Source organism: Dioscorea cayenensis, chromosome 15, assembly GCF_009730915.1.
Source record: "Dioscorea cayenensis subsp. rotundata cultivar TDr96_F1 chromosome 15, TDr96_F1_v2_PseudoChromosome.rev07_lg8_w22 25.fasta, whole genome shotgun sequence".
NCBI classification, from domain to species: domain Eukaryota; kingdom Viridiplantae; phylum Streptophyta; class Magnoliopsida; order Dioscoreales; family Dioscoreaceae; genus Dioscorea; species Dioscorea cayenensis.
This window is the reverse complement of record NC_052485.1, coordinates 22,336,871-22,358,418: the sequence shown is the minus strand read 5'-3', so window position 1 is coordinate 22,358,418 and position 21,548 is coordinate 22,336,871. Positions and strand designations below refer to the sequence as shown.

Genomic DNA, 21,548 nt, shown 5'->3' with positions numbered 1-21,548 from the left:
ATAATGAATCCTATGGGAGTCAACATAGAAATATGTGTGATATAATAAAAAAATAAATTTACTTTTTTGCTATACTAGTATTTGATTTCTCTCATTTTTCTTAGGTTTCATTGTATCTTTTTTTTTTTTATATATTTTAAATATAATGTTTGGGACAAGAAGTTTGTCGACACTTAGATAGGACACAAATTTCACTATTTTAAATAAGATTTTACGCATTTAGAGTGGTTAAAGGGTTTTTTTCATCGATTTTGTGCTTGGGTAGATTATTTTTCATCTAAATTTTTTTTTAATTATGTTTTGTTTCTAGTTTCTTTAGTTTGATGATTTTTTTTTCAAATTGATTTAGATGTGATGTATTTATTTTTCAGTAATAAGTTTGTTAGTCTAACTATATGCCATATTTATTTTTTAAAAATTTAAAATATACTGATAAGTAAATCATTAAGAAAAAAAATAAAATAAAAAATCTATTTTAAAAAAAATGTATATAACTATATTATAAAGGGTAATTTTGTCTATTTACATATCATTCATATCAATTTTCCGGTCCACTTTAAACATAAAGTATGATAACAAAATGCTATCTAATGATTATCCGGTGTGCATCAAACATATGATAGGATATGAACTTATCATGTTCATATCCTTTCCTACTCTTATTCAGCCTAATATCATACTGTCTATATCATATCCTATCATATCCTATCTACCAAACAAACCCAGTAGTTATTCACTTTTGCAAGGTTAACTATGCAAATTACTTAATGGGCCGTTCTCGGGCATCTAAACAAGGCTTATGGGCCTCTGGGTTTCAATGGTTATACAAATTCGTAAAATTTTGGGGGTGTAAATGAAAAAAGAGAGCCTTTAAAAGACAAAACCCTTCTACCCGCTTCCTGAAGTTACCAAAGAAGAGAGGCCTGTGAAGCGACGAAGCGAGAGACGGCGATGGCGAACGGCGATGCGGTGGTGGACCTCCGATCAGCGGCGGATGCGGTGTCGGTGGAGGAGGACGATGCCTCTGCGGCGCCGCTTCACCAGGTCGAGAGCCTCTGCATGCGCTGCGGCGAGAACGTACTTGTTCTAAAACCCTAGCCATTGATTTCCCTTCTAAGTTTTCTCGAATTTGATCTGATTTCCGTTTTTCAGGGCATCACGAGGCTTCTCTTAACTCGGATTCCGCACTTCAGAGAGGTGAGTTCCTTTATTTGATGTTTTTGGAGGGTTTTTTTTTTTTTTTAATTGGATTTTAAGATTTTGAATCTTTTGCAGCTGATTTTGATGGCGTTTGAGTGTCCTCATTGCAACGAGAGGTACTGCTATTTTATCTTAAATGTGAATTTGTGGATTTTTGTTGTTTTGAAAAAGATGCTGGTCGTTCTGAGATTTTTAATTTGGTTATTGTGATACTCTCAGGAATAATGAAGTTCAGTTTGCTGGTGAAATCCAGCCTAAAGGTTGCATTTTCCGCCTGCAGGTTCCGGCTGGTTGTTCTGAGGTCTGTCCTTGCCGGTTGGTGTAAATTCACTTCAGTTGCTTGGAAAAAAAATGAATTTTTTAAAGATTAGCATAGTTTGCATGCATAATTTATGTTTGGAGATTATAGCATTACATGGTGCGTTGATTCTTACTGACCTGGATCACCACTGTTTACTCATGTATTTCACTTGTGTAGATACGTACGTATACTAGGTCTCACATAATAGTTTCTTGTAATTTGGGTATAAAACACAATTTAGCTTGGTATGTTTTGTGGATGCTCTTATTTTTGTTGGGAAATTTAACCTTTTGGTTATTGTGTTGCAGATGCTCAATCGGCAAGTTGTTAAGTCTGATTCTGCGACCATTAAGGTATTAATAATAGCTTATAGTTAATGATAATTTCTCTTTGAAGGTATAATACTTTCAATAACCATATTTTCTCAAGCTTTCGTTTTTTTATGGAAGCAAAGCATATGTGCGCACTTTTATGGCATATTTAATAAGTAAATCAATGCAATTAAACTACACATAGTTAATTCTGAAATTTAAAATTCATATTATATTCTGATTTTTATGTGTTAACTGTATTTTTATTTGCTTCCATGACATGAATTGGAAGATATATAAATTTAATTTGTTTTAGGCCATGAATATACCAAATCACAATATTTTCTTCTTATGTATTATGTATATTGGCTACATGGGATCTAAGTTTTTGCATGTGAATTTATATGTTATATATGTCTATGGTTCATTTATTTGTTTTCCTGATAAAAATCATTTTGGCTAATAATCCAGGAAATTGTTAGTGCTACGAGAATTTCAAATATTAACCTTTTACAACATCATAATCATTAAATGTTAGATTGGTTGAAATTAGGTTTACATTTTGTTTATTATGTTAATGCATTTTGATTGGATACTGTCCTTTATTTTTATGGGAAGGAACATGCACTTTATGCCATGAATGTCTGCTTGTAGAAGATTTTGTGTACCATGTTTTCAACATTTGTTTTCCTATGATAATAACCCATATATATCCCAAGGTTGCGGCCTTCACTTCCCATCTTTTTTCTTGTTTTGCAGATTCCAGAATTGGATTTTGAGATTCCTCCAGAAGCTCAGCGTGGCACTCTTTCCACTGTAATTTCTTTCCTTGCTCTTAATGGCTAGATATTGCTATATTTCTTTCTTGATGAGTCTGTTTTCCACATTTTGTTCTTATGATCAATAGTTGTGTTCAAACTGATGTGCAAATTTGAGTTGGGGTTGTTTTTGTTGAAATATATTAGAAAAATTTCTTTGTTTTGCCAAAATATATGGAAATTTTAAGCTTTGTTCTCCATATGGAGTTCAATAGTAGGCTAATTGCGCACTGTTTAGATGATTTTAATGCCAATTTGATTGAGAGACATTTTATTATCTGACAAATCCATTTTTACTGAAAACACTGAAGTAAGCTAGAATATAGGTAATCAAAAAAATAATAAGCACTGTTTGATTGCTTATTTTCAACTGTGGGTGAAGGATAGGGTTCTTTACCATGAAACACTTAAAAATGAAAAGCCATTGGAGGAAAACTAGTATGGAGTGTGGCAAGTTGGAGAGTTGGATAGTTTACATCTTCATCTGTCTAAAATTTCACACAGAGATATTTTATTACGCAAAAGGAAAGGAAAGAAAAACAATTAAATGTCTTGACTTAGTTGCAAAAGTTTGTTTTATAATTTATACCCTTCATTCTTTTTGTTGTTCTTCTCCTTCTTCTGACTGTGAACTTTTATCTGTTCTTTTAGTTGGAAGGGATACTCATGAGAGCAGCAGATGAATTACAGGCTCTTCAAGAGGAACGCAAGGTCCGTTATAGATTTTATCTGTTTCAAATAGTGCTCAGGTTGAAACTCTATAGTAAATTTGGATGCTTTACCAAGTTTGCAGAAGGTGGATCCTATGACAGCTGAAGCTATTGACCAGTTCTTGTTAAAATTGAGATCTGTTGCATCTGGAGAAGCAACATTTACATTTATTCTTGATGATCCAGCGGGAAATAGTTTTATTGAGAACCCGTAAGGCCATGCTTTTCATCTTGAATTTTTATATTATTTGCTTTTTTTTCGTCTAAACTCTCCAGTGTCCAAATTTTGCAAGTTATGCATTTATATGCATATATTAATTTGATTTTTCTGATATGATAGGATTCAAACTATATATGCAGGGTTTTTTTTTGGGACCATTCATGCGTCAGATCCTTTCTTTGTTGGCTTACTTTTAGTTGGATTAGATTTTTAGTATATACCTTGTATATACTAGTTTAATGTTTCTTTGGCTCTACAATAACTTTTCTCTATGCTTCTTGTGCTAGTTCAGTGTAATCTTCATTGGTTGTGGACAGGGTTGATAATCTATGACATTGTGATTGGGTCCCGCAATTTTGGTTAATTTTTATGCGAAACTATAATACAAGATTAAGTGTAGCTGAGTAACCATAGAGATCCAGTGTTTTGAAATTTGTTTAAATATCCCTTCAATTTCTAGATGCCTGATAATTACAGTTATTGTGAACAATGTCTATAAAATGAAAAGTATCTTTTTCAGTGTCTACTCTCTGTTTCCTCACTATTAACCATAATTTCTTAATAATTAATTTCTGGAACCATAAGGGCAATCCTCTGTTATTGTACAATTCTGTTTCTAATGTCATGGTTAAGCTAATTGAGCTTATACCTCGAGATATGAATCCTTCAATACTTGCACATGTGGATCTAATTAATCTTTTGCTTTGAACTAGCATTCATTAGAACTCAGTTTGTTCTGTCACATGTTTGCACATCTTGCATTTGTTGCAAATAAGCAAAAAAAAGCTGGTCTACATGTGAATTATGATGGCTTTTGTGTAAATGAAATGTTCGTGCATCTCTTCTGCTGTCAAGTATTATTGAGAATAAGAAGTTAACTGATGCATTAAACAAACTCTGATACTTATGGACTTATACATAGAGCCCTTTATCACACATCAGAATTACACAGCAGAATTGCTGAGTATGCGAGTTTAGTATATTATGGCTATCGGCTATCCTTAGTAGTAGGCAACAAAATGAGGCAGTCGTTGTTTCCTGTATTCAAAAATTTATTTTATTTATTAATGCTTTTAGCTTGGTTGAGTGTTGGTGGTGTTTAAGGCATGGTCTTGCTGATTTTGTTGGTTTGATTTTTGACATTGATATAATCTATCGTTTAAGTGTTGAATATTTTCATGTTATTTTTTTACATCCCATCTGCTATCTACAGTTATGCTCCATCCATGGATTCATCACTCTCCATCCATTTTTATGAACGGACTCGTGAGCAGCAAGAATCACTGGGGTTTCTTGCTGAACCAGCCACCGGTGAGGAGACTTCAACCGCGGATGATAACCTTCCTCTTGATGGAGTGCATAGGGGGCCTCATGGTTCTGTTGGAGCTATTGCTGGTCGTCGTGCAATTGCTCAGTGCAACAGTGATGAAGTTGCTGCTGCCTTTTGTAGATATTCAGCACCAGAAGAGGTACGTGTAGTATTTGGTGGATAAAGATTGCATATGTTTGTAAATTGGTAATTTGTTTCACTGTTTGTGACTTGGATCTTCTTCAGGTTGACACTCTTCCGTCATCATGTGGTGCTTGTGGGACGGCATGCGTGACTCGTTTTTACTCAACTAGTATCCTTTATGTCCCATTTAGCACCCTCTCCTTTTTTTATACTTTATATTATGTTTGTATCTTGTTAGTATTTTCAGCCATAATGCTGGTTAAGTCATTTTTAAATGAAATATTACTTAATTTTTCCTGGAGACTTCTAGTGCTAGTGCTAGTTAGCAATCTATAAATGAATTTTATAGTATTAACCTTCGCTAAACTAAGCAGGACAGTTGCATGATAAAATTACCCCTAAACTGTTCTTGGAGTATTTATTCCTTTTGTTTGAACATGATTGTCGTTTTTGGTTGTTTCAGATTGATGGGAGGAGTTGCAATTTTGGAATTGCAAAGAAATATTTTAACTGAAAAATAAGGATTATGCTAGCGAGTCATGATCATCTCACTCCTAAGCATTATCAACCTATATTTACCTACATCCGCATTAGGAAATTATCAATTGTTATTGTAATCATTGACTCACAAATCTCTCTGAACTTTGAGCTGGGTAGCTTCTTTCAGAAATTTACTCCAATTATTTTTGTTGACTATTAACCACTTGTAGATATTCCATATTTCCGGGAGGTTATTGTTATGGCGACTACATGTGATATGTGTGGTTACCGAAGCTCTGAGGTTTGTTTGTTATCATAATATCTATAACCATGAGAAGCGTTGTGGATCTTCGCAATTTTTTTGTTCATCAGATTTTCCATTCTGTCTTATGAAACATGGTTCTTGCTAGTGGTATAATATCTGCTTGCACTGCTAAACAGTTAAAGGCTGGTGGTGAGATTCCTAAAAAGGGCAAGAGGATTACTGTAAGTGTGAAGAACAAGGGAGATCTTAGTAGAGATGTGATAAAGGTAAACTTGTTTATTTAACCTATCAGAATTGACTTTTCAAACTTAGTACTTTTTAAATTATCTAGATTTATTCAGAATAGAGTGTTGCCTATTTGGGCTTTTTTCTGATGTAAACTTTAATATGCCATGTTCCCTGGTTGAGCTTAGCCAAGTATTCTGTTAGTAAGCCAGATTATTTTGCAGAAGCAACTTATTGCTTATTTATAATATGTTGTTCATCTGACTAAAATTTGTTTATGCTTGACTTTCAAGGTCATCTGAATGTGTTCTTTCCTGATGGTAACCCCTGAAACTAGCAGTGCCAGCCTAAAAATTAGCTTGATTCTTATCAGAGTATATCAAATATGATGGTTTAGCTTTTTGTTTTGTTCCTTTTTATTTTTATAATTGTCTCTTCTAATAATAGATTATTCGTGTAGTTTTTTCAAAGTTGGCTGTAATGTCATTCTATATTTTGTATCACAGCCTCCTACTTCCCCAAGTTGGGTTTTTTTTTTTTCCATTCATTACCTATCATTAGATATTTAGATCCACTCAGAATCAGAGCTCTTTCTTGAGAATGTTAAACTTGATTATTACGGTATGAAAAGATTCAAGAATGAGTACATTATGATTTAGGGCCTTACCTAGTGTTGTGAAATGGTCTATTGGTCATTGACTTATGACCTTTGACCAAGCCAGTGTGGATTAATATGAATATGATTGTTGAAACTCTGTATTATAACTTTATGAGCAAAAAGCATTGTTGTATCTGGTTTTTAAATTTATGTTAGAATAACCTGACCATTATTAATTGCGGTTCTCAGCATATGGATATGACTAATAAATGCTAATGTTTTTATACTTACATGTGATTCCCATGGTAGGTTTCTATAATAGGTACCAAGTTGCTCCTACTACAGATTTCTGCAATTTGAACAAGGTTTTGGTATTTAATGTGCTGATTGTTTGCATGAACTTATTTTAATTTTACATGGGATCTTGCTTACATGTTCTTTTAAAAATTTTGTAGATCATCTTTTCAGGATATCTATAACTGCCATCTGATCTGTTGTCCTTTTCTATATTTTCAGGCTGATACTGCTTCTGTCAAAGTTCCTGAGGTCGAATTGGAGCTTACAAGTGGCACATTAGGCGGCATTGTCACAACAGTGGAGGGGTTGATTACTAAAATTAGTGACAGTAAGCTCTACACTAGTCATCTCAGATCAATTTGAACTGTATTGAATGTAATAAATTTCTTTCATTTTTTTTTCAGAAAATAATTTATGCTAAACATTTTAAGGTATGTTATGATGATGCACAAATGAGTCAATTTCTAGGCATATTGAATCAGATGTCAATGCCTAATTATCTTAAGATATTCGATGCTGTTACCTTCAATATCTTACTCATTGGAAACATCTTTCGATTATAATGTTTTATGTCTTTTGATTTGAAAGTGATGTTCTTGGAGTATAATTTTTTGTATATTTGATCTATACTCAAGTGGATAATTTTGTATAAGATTATTGACATGTTATAATGAAATTGTGTAAATGTGATTTGACACATTGAATAATTGCAACACATGGGATTTTCCCAGAGTTTCAAGGGGTATGACTGTCTGACATGTCAAAAAAAAATATTGGGCCCATGGTTTTATTAATAACTGTCATCTTATGGAGAGGCAATTGTGCATCACTTGAGAGATTTAAGAAGCATTTATGAAGTTTTATCTGTGCATGTTGAAGAAGCGTGCTCTCAGTAATTGATCCATAAAATGATTCTCTGCAGACCTTGAGAGAGTACATGGATTTAGTTTGGGTGATAGTACTGATGACTGGAAAAAGAAGAAGTGGCATGACTTCAAATTACGGCTAACCAAGGTATGCTTGGTTTTTCTTTGATATTCTTTCTTCGTCTTATGCTTAATACCTATATTGTTCAGCATTGGCTTTTATTTCATCAATCCCATTATTCTGGCCTTCTGGATAAATAGAAACCATGGTTAGGCCTGGGAAAGCTCGAGTGATAATATAGTTGTAAATGGACAGACTATAGAATCATTTAGGTTTCCTCTGCAATGTTTCTAATGTTTGTCTCATGTATTATCTTCTAGTCGCTTCCTGCTTGTGTTTTCTTGATAATTTGTTTTTGACTCTTATACCTGATTTTACCAGAACTGTTGTATTATCTGTTTGATATGACATGTTACTGTTGAGTCCATATAGAATGCACACTTCCGTTATGTCACTATGCCATTATATTTTGAGTATGACTGCTTGAATCCTTCATTACTTGTAAAAATCTTGCTTTTAATACAACTGTCACTGACTAATGTGTTCCCTGCACCACTGCATGTCCGTAACTGATGTAGCTTCTAGAGGTGGTGGAACCTTGGACTTTGATTATTGATGATGCGATGGCAAGTTCTTTTGTCTCACCTGTCACAGACTCTATAGAAGATGATGCTCAACTGATTGGTAAAGTTTTTAATGCTGACTTTTATTTAAACTTTAATTATTTTTTGTACAAGTTTGATGCTTTTTTTGGTACCTACGTGTATATTAGCTTGTGGATTCTTTTAATGTCAAGTCGGTACCCAAGTAAAAGAGTACAATCAATTGTAAAGTTTTTTGTTTGGAATTGTTGGCATGACCGTCTTTGCCAGAGTTAGCTTCCAAAATGTTTTAGACTTGTTTGACTGAGAATCATGACTTGGTTTTACCGAAAGAAGTCGAAATAATTTGATGGTTTGCTTGTCTTTTGAATATTGGAGCATTATTAATCCCAAAAAAGTTGCCTTTGTTTCCATGATACTCTGAAGCCACCACACTGTAGCATCTTGAATGTGTTTTGCTTTTGTTTCCTCAACAAACATGTCAGAATTATTATTAGTTCCTTGTTGAAAATATCTTGTTAATTACTTGTTGCAAAAACCACAAGCCTTTCATTTTCATCAAATTAAAGCTGTTGCCTTACCTTTGAAGTTTAGAATTTTAATTTGAAAACTGAGATTTCGTTCTGATATTGTGTTATTTCTGGTAGCTATTTTTTTTTATTGGCCTTGAACTAATTTTTCTAGGAATGCATTTGCTTTCTTCACCTTGTAGAATATAAGCCTAACTACTCTAACTGATCTTCTGTTATCTCATATTATTCTTGTTATTATGTCAGTTGAGGAGTATGAGAGATCTTGGGAGCAGAATGAGGAATTAGGCCTCAACGACATGGACACATCTTCTGCAGATCATGCTTACAATACAAACTCAGTTTAATCTATTAAGTCAATTTATTTTTGTTGTAACATGTACTCTAGTGGTCTCATTTATTTTGTATTTTTTTAATTGGTCTCATTAATTTTTTTCCCAAGATCATTCAAACACAAAGTAGACCAGTGACATAAACAGTCTTGTCTTTTTTCGTTTTTTTTTCCCCATTTTTTTGCTTGGTACTGTAAAGACTTCCGTTTAGACAACCTTGAACTTTTGGCTTTCTTTTATCTGCATATTCACATACAGATCTGAAAAGTAATCATACGTGTTGGAACTATTGAGCATCTGTAATTCTTGTGGTAAAACCCTGCAACTTCTGCTCTCTTCTGATCTTAACAGCAAGGTATTGATCAGACATGGAGGTGAGAAGTTTTTTAGGCAGGTATTGGTTCCATGTACTTGTATCTTTATTTCTGAATTCAAGCTTGGACTATAAAAGGCAGGTATGTTTTTTGTTTTTCCCAGAAGTTTAACATGGTATACTAACTCAGAGAAAGAAAGAAAAAAATTATTAAACCGGGCATTAAAGGTATGTAAATGTAACAAGGTGACAATTAATGTTGCCCATGCTCCTTTCCTGTGTTAGATGGTTCTCATGCTCATCCAGTTAACAGTGGTACTAGTTTTACAGACATTATTGTCAGGTTTCCGGACCACACAAGGTGGGGAGGTTGGTGTGTTTTCAAAGATCATCCCAAACCAGTGTGAGATTGGTTATCTTTAACTTCTTTTTTTTTAAATGAATTAGAATGACTATTTTCTTGTTATTCTTCATATTCTTCTTCTCAGCTTAGGAATAGTACCCTTTATTATATTCATTCAAATTAAACACATTGGCTAGAATGATAGAAATGCCCAAATGGAGGAGGTGGATATAGATGCAATGTGGAAGGGATGCAATAGATTACATGGCATGACATTTATTTTGATATTTTCATAGTCTCACACTAACTAGTGCAAAGCTGAAGAACAATAGGAGATTTAAGGGCACTTGGGCTTTTTGCTGCCCTTGACAACCTTGTCCCTATAACAAGGGCACTGGTCTTTGTTTCCATAAGTCCCGGAAGGCACACACTTGCACTCCTTGCAGCATATGTTGCAGTACTTGAGGCATCTATCTTTGATGCTGGCCTTGGAGCATCTCACCTTACATTTCCCACTGCAAAAGCCTGCCACACAAAGTACCACACATTAGAACAGACATGAGAAAGAGGCTTATTACTCTGTGCTTAGTCTATATAGAATAGAGCTAGCTTACCTGAACCTGCCATGGCTGCCTGGAGAAAAGTAGTAATGAGGAGGAGAATGAGAACCAAAGTAGCTGATGAGAGCTTCATACTGAAAGTGAACAACAGAGACTAGCAGTTGAAGTGAATGGTGAGTTTAGAGTGAGTGTTGGGATTTATAGTTGGGTTGGTATCCAGAAAGGTGTAGGCAGGGGGGGCATGGCTTGAAAGAGAAGTATTAAAAGCCAGGCTTGATGTGGGCCTATGAGTTGTGCGGAATTATTGTTATTATTATTTACTTGAATCGAGATCTGAGCTTCCAGTGAATCAGTCCAAAAGCAAGAACGTCTTAGGAATGAAATTGAGGTGCTTTCTCGTACAAGGTCATTGTTTAACTCAGGAAGGTATTGTGTGAGCCAGCTGCATACAGTGAATCTTTTTTAAAAAGTGCTTTTAAATTTCTAGGTACTACCTGATTAAAAGGAGGAAGAAGATATAATTAATTACAGGTAACTTTGTTTCAGTTGATTTTATGCAATTTTTTTATGATTGGAATGAGTTTTGTATATACTCAATACTCTTTTGATTCCATGTTTATGAACATTTTCTTTTACCTTGAGTTAGAAAACAAATGTTAAACTGTTCATGTACTATTTTGTCTGAGAAGGTGCTGTTTGCTCTTAAAATTATACTGTTTCTTATCTGACCACCTGGTCCTATAAGCAGGGGTGTTGTATGGCCTAAAATATCTAGGTCATTTTTTTTTTCTCTAACTAATTTGTAGGCAAGTCCTTAACCTACTTGGACCCAGAAAAGTGCTATTGGGCTATAGCCCATCTGACAGCCCAACAATGTATCCTTTTGTTGATACCTAATGAGGTAAGCATGACATGAAACTTTTTTAATGCTATAGATCATTAATTAAATAGTCATTGGGTTTAAAGTTAAGCTTTTCAGTTAGATGAATATGTGCTGCTATGTGGTGTTTCTCCTTTTCCTTTACTTCTACTTTCTTTCAAAAATCTAACTAATGCTGTGCATATGCAGTGACACAAAAGGCATGCATGTGAGCAAAGGCCATAACCAAGTTGCAGTCCAGATGGTCATTGTTTGTCATTTCATGCATGTATGTATTCCTTTCTAGTACTTCAATTGTCATGTCTTCATGCTTGCAATATTCTTAGTTCATCTTAGATATGATCTCACTCACTATCATCTCAGAAATTAGTCTAGCATTGCCTTAACTTTTAGTAACCAAATGGCCTACCTACCCAAGTGGTGTGGAATCACAACCATAAAAACTTTCTTTTCTGCAGCTTGAGCATGAATGAATAGGACCACTATTTCTGCCATCTTTATAACCAGTGTTCTCTCTTTTTAATGCCAATAATTTGACCTGTGCAAAAATTAGTCTACATTCACACTAGGAGCCTCTTTTCTCTCTCTCTCTCAAAGTTAATTTGGAATCAATGCACTGGAATGAGTTCTTGAGGACATCTGCAGCCTGAGATTGTCAAGCTCTGTCACTACTAACCTTTTTCTCATCAATGCATTGCCATTTCCTTTCTGACAAAACTTGTAAAAGCTAGTCTGCTCACAGTTACTGATATGTTTCCATCTCCATTCCAATATTCTTTTCTATGATAAGTCTCTCTTACCAACCTCATCTTCTTTCCAGCTCTTCAAAATGTGAATCATAAACTAACAATCAAATGAGTTTAAGTAATAATCTGAGTGATTTAACTTGTTTTGTGTCTTTCTGGTCTAGTCTGCATGCTAAATTATGAAGAAAGGTCAACTTCCCTTCAATTGATGCAAGCATTGATATCTGACATTGAATCATCAACTTCATGGCTCACCAATAAATTCTTCCTCATTAACAAAAGAACCAGAGCTTGTACTGCTGACACATAAAGCCAGACCATTCTTCACACCTTCCTTTCCCACATCTTTGGCCTTCCAGGTCACAGTACATGTTATATAACATGGAGTAGTTAGCCACCTTATTACTATTAAATATGCAGTACACTTCTATTTCACCTACCCTTTTTCTCAAGTCAATGCTATTGCTCTAAGTACTCAAGTTTCTCTACTGGCATGCATACTATAATCATCTCCATCAGATTCTCATCTCTTTTTTTGATTAGTTTCCCCAAAGTCCTTGTTTTGTAGGTCCATTCAGAGAAAATGAACACCAAACATTGAACTAATCACTACCTATAGACACTCCCATGCTTTCTGAAAGTCATCCACATTTGACAATTAATATGCATCTTATTATTTGTTAAGCATTGATTGTGGAGATTCATTATTATTATTTTTAACAAATCCCGTAAGCGCACAGAATGGGAATGTACTCACCCGGTGACATGAGATTGAGGTTGCAAGTTTGCACAGAACGGGAATGTACTCATCTGGTGACATGAGATTGAGGTTGCAAGTCTGCACAGAACGGGAATGTACTCATTTGGTGACGTGAGATTGAGATTGCAAGTCTGAACTTATAATCGGGGATTTGTTACCACCACTGCATATTGATAGTCTTACATCACTGTCTGCATATTGATAGTTTTACATCACTGCTTGTGCAATGGAGTTAATATTATTGGTCTAAGAATTTATTTTTAAAAAAAATATTAAAATTTAAAAGAGCATGAAAAAAAATAAATTAGTTATATTTTTTATATATAATTTATTATAAAAGATGCTTCCACTATCACGTGGCAGGCCAGGCCACTAACTAGAGCCGTCACGCGCCGTCGACCGTTCAAGCCCTTTCTAAGGGTTACCTGCCAACCATAGTCGGTAATCTCACCTGCGGTGACTGGATGCGACTCTTCTCCTTTGCTCGTTTATCACCCACCATCAAACAAGCCTGTTACTCATCATCAAAAACGAAGCTTGGCCTCTCTTTTTTGCAATTCACCCCTTACTATTTTTTTAATTACCATTTTACTACATTTTCATTCGATTTTACTACTTTTCCTTTACCCTCCTTTACTTTTCCTTTATTCCTATTTACCCCCTCTTTCTTTGGAATCTCCGTCTTATATCACTCTCTCACTCACTCTCTACTGGCACTACTACAATTCGTAAAACATCCCTGAAAAAACTGGAAATTAACTGATGGGTCCCTGAATGAGAAGCTTTGCTTTGTTTTAGGCCTTCGTTTCTTCTCTTTTGAGCATTATTAGGGTTTTGAGGAGATGGAGAGGAGGCGAGGAGGGTTCCTCTCGGCGCTGCGAGAGAGGTCTCGCTCTGAGAGCCCCACGCGGAGCTCGTCGGCGATGGCTGGATTGCTGCTGCCTAGCCGCAGCCGTCGCCGCTGCCGGGAACCGCCGCCGGAGTTGTTGGAGCTGAGATCCGGGGGTTGGGGTTGGGGTTGGGGTTGGCGCCACTTTTAGAAGGCCCGGACCCTGGGATGGGTGATAATGGCGGCGAGCGGAGGAGGGAGGGGGGTTTGGGCCGCTGGGTGAAGAGCCAGCTTTCTCGGGCGCCGTCGGTATCTGCTTCTTCTTGCCGGCGTTCCGATCTCCGGCTCCTTCTTGGAGTCATGGGTGCGCCGTTGGCTCCGATTCATGTTAGCTCTGCTGATCCTTTGCCGCATCTCAGCATCAAAGACACCCCCATTGTGAGATTTCTTGATTGATTTTTTTTTTGTTGTTCTTGTGTTAGATGAAATGCTCCAGAGAAGAGCTTTCATTGGCTCTGATTCTTTAGGCATCTTGCCTGCATTTTGCTGCATTTTGTTGGATTTTCCTGCTTTTGTTTTTCAAGATTTGGAGGCTGTGAATTGATTTTAATGACTTTGCATTGCTATGAATTGATTTTGCATGCTGGATGGTTTTAGATTAGCAAAATTGATAACTTGTCTTTACTGCATTAATGCTTTATCTTCATTTTGCTTTCAATTTCTTCATGGAATCTTGGTGAGTCTTTGAAGTGGTTATTTTCATGTTTGGTGAATTCATGCATTTAGGTACTGTACTCTTTTGGATGCTATTGAAGATGAGACTTTTATTGGAAACTTCCTTAGCCACGTACAATTGGTCCATGGTTTTCTTCTTTTTTATCTGATTTTATCTTGGTATAATTTGGGTAGGAAACTTCGTCGGCGCAGTACATTCTACAGCAGTATACTGCAGCCTCTGGAGGGCTCAGGCTCCAGGGTTCCATCCGCAATGCATATGCAATGGGCCGGGTGAGCATGGTTGCGTCGGAGTTTGAGACAGCAACAGGAATTGTGAAGAACCGGAGAGCATCATCGGAGGCAGAGTCGGGTGGATTTGTCCTTTGGCAGATGGCTCCTGACATGTGGTATGTGGAGCTCGCAGTTGGCAGCAGCAAGGTGCATGCTGGTTGTAATGGTAAGCTTGTCTGGCGCCACACACCCTGGCTTGGAGCCCATGCAGCCAAGGGCCCTGTCCGTCCTCTCCGGCGTGCTCTCCAGGTCAAATTTCTTTCTCATCTTTTGGTTCATGGCTACACATGCTAGATTTAAGCAGGTATAGAACTATATTTGTTTATTGGTTCTTGATTGCTTGCCAGATCGTAATTTATTTGAATAAATAGTTTTATCACGAGAAAAACTCAAATTTGCTTCAATGATTGGATTGCTTGCCAAATGTGCTAATTTTGATTCTCAACCCATATGCATTTTTTTGAGCTAGTTTTCACATAATAGACTAGTGTATATTTTATTGAAAAACAGAATCTCTAGTTAAATAATCAGATTTCATGTCACACCTAGATCTGATGGTTTGGTAATCCCACTTTGTTTGTTTGTTTGTTTATTTTTTTAAACCTTAATACAGGGCCTTGATCCATTGACTACTGCAAGCATGTTTGCAAATGCACGATGCATTGGTGAGAAAGTAGTAGACGGGGAGGATTGCTTTATCCTCAAGCTCTGTACAGATCCAGAAACACTCAAGGCCCGGAGTGAAGGTCCAGCTGAAATCATCCGGCATGTCCTTTTCGGTTACTTCAGCCAGAAGACTGGGCTTCTCATCCATATTGAGGATTCTCACTTGACCAGGATCCAAAGTGCTGGCGGTGAAGCTGTTTACTGGGAGACAACCATCAACTCCTTCATTGAAGATTATCGGCCAGTCGAGGGCTTGATGATTGCCCATTCCGGTCACTCAGTCATCACTCTCTTTAGGTTCGGTGAGATGGCTATGAGCCACACCAAGACAAGGATGGAAGAAGAATGGAGCATTGATGAGGTGGCTTTCAATGTCCCTGGTCTCTCAATGGATTGCTTCATCCCTCCAGCTGATATCAAAGGCGGGCCAATTAGCGAGTCCTGTGAGCTTCCACACAAGGATGGAACCAAGACTGTTACCATAAGCACTTATCGTGCAAAGATCGCAGCTGTTGAAAAGCCAAACGATTGCATTTGATACTGCATTGAATTGTTAATACGAGTTAGACTATTTTCATTTGGATCTAACTCATCGTCGACTGTAGGTTAGAGAAACTGATTCCAGGGAAGCTTGAAGAACAGTAGTGGAGCAAGCCTATGTAGATAAAGGAAAGCTCTCCTTCTCACTACTTGTTCACCCCCGGCGAGCCCTCATGCATGTATTTCCTCGATTGCAGGATGGTACTCGGCGGGGCTGGTGGTTTTATCTTCTCAAGATGCTTGCTCCCATTCTACTACTAATTCTAAGGTTGCCGGCCGCAATGACTATGCCGCCGCCTTCGAGTAACTGCTGAGATTTTTCTTTCTAGACATAGATTCTTTGTTTTGAGTTTTTTCTTTTTTTCATGTGTTCTTGTTTGTTGCTGGAGTCAGTATGCAGTTTGTATGGTGTGAGTGAGATAATAAGTTCTTAACCAAATGTAATGTTACACTATTCTACTGATTTGAGCCACCCATGCTTATGTTTGATATTTGTTTTTTTCATTTTTGGGTTGAATAAAATTGATTACATCAATCTTGATCATATGATTTCTTGCTGTTGTTTTGGTTGTATATATATTGAGTAACTAGGAGAACAATTATGCATTCATATAAGTTAAAGTTTTTTTTATAATTGGAAGTAGTTCACATGCCTCCAGAGCAAGAGAATAATAAGATAGATATGTTGAAGAATAAAATCAGTGACCTATTTTTTTGAAAAGTTTTTTTTATTCCCTCATGGAATATATGATTATAATAAATATATTTTATTAATAGCTGTACCTTAAAAAATAAAAAAATTATATATATATATATATATATATATATATATATATATATATATGATATGTATATAAATATCTAAAATGTAAAATGTTCATATATGTCTTTATAGAAGATATAAAACACATTTCACCAAGATTTAATATTAAGAAAATCGGAAAAAATTTAAACATTCAAAATAAAAATATGCAATAAAATATTTAAATAAAAGATTTATAATTACTAAAAAGAATAAGATCATAACTATTCATCATATGGACAACATACATAAATATGATTTAGCTGGTAATTTATGAAGCTTGACATTACATAAAAACTCAAAAAATATTTATACTTTTAAGGATGCACACAGATGAAAGAGCTAATACTTCAATTCATTTGTGTCTTCATCCTACATAAGTTAATTTTTGCACAAACACCTTACAAAACAGACCCAGTAACAATAGACCAAAAAGTCGTTGGCAACTTCCGCATTGTCAAATGCAACAAATATTACCCCATGTCATAACAACAATACTTCAGTGTGCATGAAAACTCCTCTTGCACTCAAGTGCTTTGAATACTTTTCCTGCATACATCCTATTGGAAGAGAGATTGTTCTTGAAAGACATGATAACTTCAAAGATCTTATCAAAAAAATCACCCTGATTAATATCATCAAAACAAAGTATATTGAACATTAGAAGTGAAATAAAAAAATTTATAATTAGATATTCACAAATAAAGAAACAAATTAATTACAAACCTCAGCTTTCTTTATAGCTGTTTGAATGACATAGTTTCCAAATTGATCTCCCAGAATTCTTTCCATATTTGGATCATAAAGCAACTCATTCACTATCATTTGGAACTCAATATCATTTGAGTAGTCAATGCATTTCTCAACAACATTACTACTGAACTTTTGAAGAGATAGTACAGCATAATGTCCTTGCAAACTTTTCAATACCATTGGTTTGAAATTTGGAACTTCACATATGATATACTGAACAACATAATTTCTAAAAAAAAATAAAAATTGTGTTATAATATGTTAATTAACATGAAAAAAATTCTATATTAAAAGTGAAATAATTAGAAATATATTAAAGCGCTCTTAGCTCAAATATACTTTAATTCCAGTGTGCATGTTTATGAAAACAGACTTAATGAAGCCCAGTAGTGTTCTACGTGTAAAAAAAGAAGGTATTGATGCTCACCCGTATATATTTTCGGCAAGCTCCGAAACACGTGCTAATGCGCCCATCAACAAAGTTTCACAAACAAATGATAATCTTCCGGACAAGAAGAAATTTGTACGGTCATATTGTTTGGCATGATTTGCATAGTTTTGTAATAGTTTACAGCCGTTCTGATTCTTGGCAAGTGTTACACCATTTGAAGAGATGATGTTGAGAATTCCCTGTAAAAATTAAATGATAATAATAAATAAAATAAGACAAAAATCACAAAAATATATATTAATTGAAGTTGTACACATCTATTCAAAGAACATTCACAGTTTATTGGCAGTGGATCTCTTCCCCTTTCTGTGAGTGAAGATAGGGACTTGAATCTTAGGATAATAGACTTGTTTATTTTGTCAAGATATATATATATATATATATATATATATATATAGTTATGTTATCTAATAAAAATATCTACTACTAATAAAAATGTTTACATAGAAATAAAAACAAATAAGATATTTATAAAGGTATATTTGTAATTATAATTTTTGTAAGAGTATTTGAGTAATTTTTTTGAAAATAATGTAAGATGAATACTGTATTTAAATAAATAAATACATTTCAAAAAATTAATCATGCTAATATCATCAAATAAATCATTTTTTTAAAGATAAATAATAATAAAAAAAATCCGGTTTCAATGGATAAGCTATCACAACTTCAATGTTTAAAGGAAATGTTCAATCAACCCAAAAACAGATTTTATATATATATAAAAGCCAGTATAATTTACTAGACATTCACAGCTGTTATTAGATCAACATTCAATAGCTCCTCTTTTCTCATCACTCTCTTTAAATTCTAAACTCTAAATTCATCCGGTCACTCTTAATTTGTTTCTCTTATTTTTTATTATTTTATGGTATATATCAACCGATAATAAAGATGATAGATGATGTTTTGTATATATATATACACATGATATAAACTTAATTTTTACGAAAAACAAGTGGAGAACTAACCTTCATATATTGGTGTGGGATGGCAGTAATAAGCTTGTCTGCCACATGATATCCATACCGATCAAAGACCAAATCAAGAATCACATTCTCTTGACAGAAAGCTCCACAAAGCATTTCATGTTGATCATTAGATTTGCATCTCTCCATCAACACGCTCATTGTGCGTTCCCTGTAAAAAGAAAAAATACAAAATTAAACACTCAAAAAATAGTTATAAGAATGGTAATATTTTGTCAAGATGAGCGGTCTAACCGCTAAGAAAGATAGGGTCGTGCACAAATCTTGATGAAGCAAGTGGGAGCGGGACTCGTGCATATATGGACCTGCACAAATCTCGACAGAGCAAGTGGGAGCGGGACCCGTGCATACATGAGCGCTGGGACCACCGCACACAACCACTACTCACACTCCCAGAAATGTGTTCTCACCCAAAATTCATACTCTCACTATTTGTGAAGGGTTTTATTGGGGATCTGACTATTAATGTACCACTTAACTGTTGGTACAAGGATGGTAATATTGGAGTAGAAGTGCTTCAACTACCGCTTAAAGCCTAAGTCATCTCCTGCCCTGTGCTACACTATAAGCAATTCTATTTTGAATGCTATAACCACTGATGCAGTTTTTCTTTTCACACCTCTCTATTATTATTTCTAATATTATTATTATTTCTGTATTTTTTTATTATAAAAAATAATTATTTCTTCTCGGACCATAAAGGCTTAATTAAGGTTTAAGATTTGGGATGTAAAATTCAGTATTAAAGATATGGGATCCAGTTACCAGTAAGGGTTTAAAATTTTAAAATATATAATTTTATAATATTTGAGTTTAAGATTTTAGAATTTTAAATTCATAATATTCCCTAGTTTTTAGAGTTAAGGGTTTATACGGCATGACTTAAAAGTTTATAAAAAAAAAATAACGTGAATACTAACGTTAGCATTAACGTAATTCGGACATTTATTTATAAATATAATATAGCGATAAAACTCAAATAAAAAAGAGACGGTTGCAATGTTAGATAACATATAATCAGTAGTAAATTTTTTTTTTTTTTTACTAATAAGCGACAAGTGCCCTCATTTAAAGAATTGTCAAAAGACAGACAGATATGGAGGTGCATCAGTTATTACGATGGCTTAAAGACCTCTTTGAAAATTCCCCTGTTCTGTAACCCTGAAAGGGTGAAATCCCAAATTTAAATAACAATAATAAAACAGTACAACCGAGGAAAGAATTCCTAAACCCTTACCCTCCCTTTCACCCAAGTATCATACTACTGAGCTATTCAATGGTTGACAATAGTTAAATTTTTATCGCAATACATGTCACATAAAAGAACCAAATCAAACACTCTAAACTCTATTTTTTCTAAATAATAATAAAAAAAAATCATCAAACTCATAAACCATAACATAAGTAGAGAAAATTTATTACCCGGTGACATTGCAGCAAGTACGTGTGAATTTTTCAACGTCAACTACGAGCACTCGAACAAGCTTTGAAATCATGGTCTGATTAATTACTTTAATAAATTCACAGAAAGATGATTTCACTGCAGCATCAGTCATTACTTGCCATGGATTTCTCAAAACCTTATTAAAGAATCTTTCAATATGAATCCCATGTTCTCTCCTCCTCATCATCATGCCCTCTGAAGCCATGCACTCATTAAAAGAACTCAAAGAAGTCTCCAATATTAATGGTGGTGGTGAAACAGTACCCTTTGTTCTTGTGTTAGTACTGCTTGAAGATGCTGATGAAGATGAGGGCAAAAGTGGAAGATTAAAGGGTTTGTCAGAAAGAGAAAGAGATGAAAATTTTGGCAAAGGATCATCATGTGTTTCACTGGATGAATTTGGATTGTTTTGTGTTTCAGTGAAGTCATAGAAAGGATTAGAAGGGAGAACATAGTCTAAATCATCATTAATAAGGTTGTTCTCTTGCTCCATTGTATCATCTATTTCACCATTAATGATAGGATTGTTCTCTTGTTCCATTGGAGGAGAGGGAAGAGTCCTGTGAGTTTTTTTTTTATTATTTAATTTATTTATTTATTTATTTTTTGGTTTATATAGATGGGGGAAAAAGCATGGTGAATTAATGATGTTGATTTATCTAAGTTTTAATTAAAACTTTTGATGCATGTTTATCTTGAGAAAAAGTATTGTTTTCAAATCAAAGTTAATTATATAGCGCGATTAAAACTCTTTGAAAATATTAATGATAATCATAAAACTATATATGTTGTTATATTAGTATGTATCTAGCTAATTTATTCTGAAGAGGTAAATGTCTTTTTAATTAAAACAAGTGATGAGTGTTATTATTGTCTATAGCTAGCTACCTGTATTGGCTGTATATATATATATATATATATATATAATTGAAATTAATATTATTTTAAATTTTTAGGGTAGTTTAGGAATTTAAAGTCACAAAGATAATATGTTGGGTTATTATGCAAAACATTTATCATATTTTGAAAAAAAAAAAAGGATAATTGATAAAATTTCCAAAAATTTAAAGATAATTATAAGATTTTGGAGTAAAAACAGATAATATGGATAATTTTTCTAGATAATAAAATATCAAATATTTAAACAGCTGTATTATAATTTTATGATTTTTAGAAACATAATGTTTATAAGCAC

At 34.5% G+C, this 21,548-nt stretch overlaps 4 protein-coding genes across 4 annotated transcripts; 2 read left to right on the top strand and 2 right to left on the bottom strand.

The window, feature by feature from the left end:
• Window positions 1–907: 907 nt before the first annotated feature.
• On the top strand, window positions 908–9,558 carry LOC120277433 (zinc finger protein ZPR1-like). The gene is made up of 16 exons (XM_039284282.1): window positions 908–1,077; window positions 1,153–1,197; window positions 1,276–1,316; window positions 1,420–1,501; window positions 1,810–1,854; window positions 2,572–2,628; window positions 3,282–3,341; window positions 3,424–3,551; window positions 4,774–5,029; window positions 5,116–5,182; window positions 5,724–5,794; window positions 5,935–6,024; window positions 7,098–7,206; window positions 7,801–7,892; window positions 8,384–8,489; window positions 9,184–9,558. The coding sequence occupies exons 1-16, from the start codon at window positions 952–954 to the stop codon at window positions 9,282–9,284; spliced, it is 1,476 nt and encodes a 491-aa protein (XP_039140216.1). The 5' UTR covers window positions 908–951; the 3' UTR covers window positions 9,285–9,558.
• A 508-nt stretch (window positions 9,559–10,066) lies between these two features.
• LOC120277434 (peamaclein-like) lies at window positions 10,067–10,696 on the bottom strand. Its single transcript, XM_039284283.1, has 2 exons — window positions 10,540–10,696; window positions 10,067–10,450 (listed from the first exon to the last, which is right to left on the bottom strand). The coding sequence occupies exons 1-2, from the start codon at window positions 10,616–10,618 to the stop codon at window positions 10,263–10,265; spliced, it is 267 nt and encodes an 88-aa protein (XP_039140217.1). The 5' UTR covers window positions 10,619–10,696; the 3' UTR covers window positions 10,067–10,262.
• A 3,209-nt stretch (window positions 10,697–13,905) lies between these two features.
• Window positions 13,906–16,403, top strand: LOC120278052. The gene is made up of 3 exons (XM_039284949.1): window positions 13,906–14,138; window positions 14,610–14,957; window positions 15,322–16,403. The coding sequence occupies exons 1-3, from the start codon at window positions 13,929–13,931 to the stop codon at window positions 15,910–15,912; spliced, it is 1,149 nt and encodes a 382-aa protein (XP_039140883.1). The 5' UTR covers window positions 13,906–13,928; the 3' UTR covers window positions 15,913–16,403.
• Window positions 16,404–17,215: 812 nt separating this feature from the next.
• On the bottom strand, window positions 17,216–20,894 carry LOC120277819 (pumilio homolog 12-like). The gene is made up of 5 exons (XM_039284654.1): window positions 20,332–20,894; window positions 18,892–19,060; window positions 17,897–18,099; window positions 17,443–17,698; window positions 17,216–17,341 (listed from the first exon to the last, which is right to left on the bottom strand). Exons 1-5 carry the CDS (start codon window positions 20,892–20,894, stop codon window positions 17,216–17,218), a joined length of 1,317 nt encoding a protein of 438 aa, XP_039140588.1.
• Window positions 20,895–21,548: the final 654 nt, after the last annotated feature.

What these genes read in the sequence shown, in the direction of transcription:
- LOC120277434 (XM_039284283.1), bottom strand. Translation starts at nt 10,618, where the DNA reads ATGAAGCTCTCATCAGCTACTTTGGTTCTCATTCTCCTCCTCATTACT. An exon ending in GGCAGCCATGGCAGGTTCAG is followed by an intron (nt 10,451 to 10,539) that starts GTAAGCTAGCTC and finishes TTTGTGTGGCAG; the next exon opens with GCTTTTGCAGTGGGAAATGT.
- LOC120277819 (XM_039284654.1), bottom strand. Translation starts at nt 20,894, where the DNA reads ATGGAACAAGAGAACAATCCTATCATTAATGGTGAAATAGATGATACA. An exon ending in TCCCACACCAATATATGAAG is followed by an intron (nt 18,100 to 18,891) that starts GTTAGTTCTCCA and finishes TAATTTTTACAG; the next exon opens with GGAATTCTCAACATCATCTC. An exon ending in CTTGCCGAAAATATATACGG is followed by an intron (nt 17,699 to 17,896) that starts GTGAGCATCAAT and finishes ATTTTTTTTTAG; the next exon opens with AAATTATGTTGTTCAGTATA.
- LOC120277433 (XM_039284282.1), top strand. Translation starts at nt 952, where the DNA reads ATGGCGAACGGCGATGCGGTGGTGGACCTCCGATCAGCGGCGGATGCG. An exon ending in CTGATTCTGCGACCATTAAG is followed by an intron (nt 1,855 to 2,571) that starts GTATTAATAATA and finishes CTTGTTTTGCAG; the next exon opens with ATTCCAGAATTGGATTTTGA. An exon ending in GTGGTTACCGAAGCTCTGAG is followed by an intron (nt 5,795 to 5,934) that starts GTTTGTTTGTTA and finishes ACTGCTAAACAG; the next exon opens with TTAAAGGCTGGTGGTGAGAT.
- LOC120278052 (XM_039284949.1), top strand. Translation starts at nt 13,929, where the DNA reads ATGGGTGATAATGGCGGCGAGCGGAGGAGGGAGGGGGGTTTGGGCCGC. An exon ending in GCATCAAAGACACCCCCATT is followed by an intron (nt 14,139 to 14,609) that starts GTGAGATTTCTT and finishes TAATTTGGGTAG; the next exon opens with GAAACTTCGTCGGCGCAGTA. An exon ending in CTCTCCGGCGTGCTCTCCAG is followed by an intron (nt 14,958 to 15,321) that starts GTCAAATTTCTT and finishes ACCTTAATACAG; the next exon opens with GGCCTTGATCCATTGACTAC.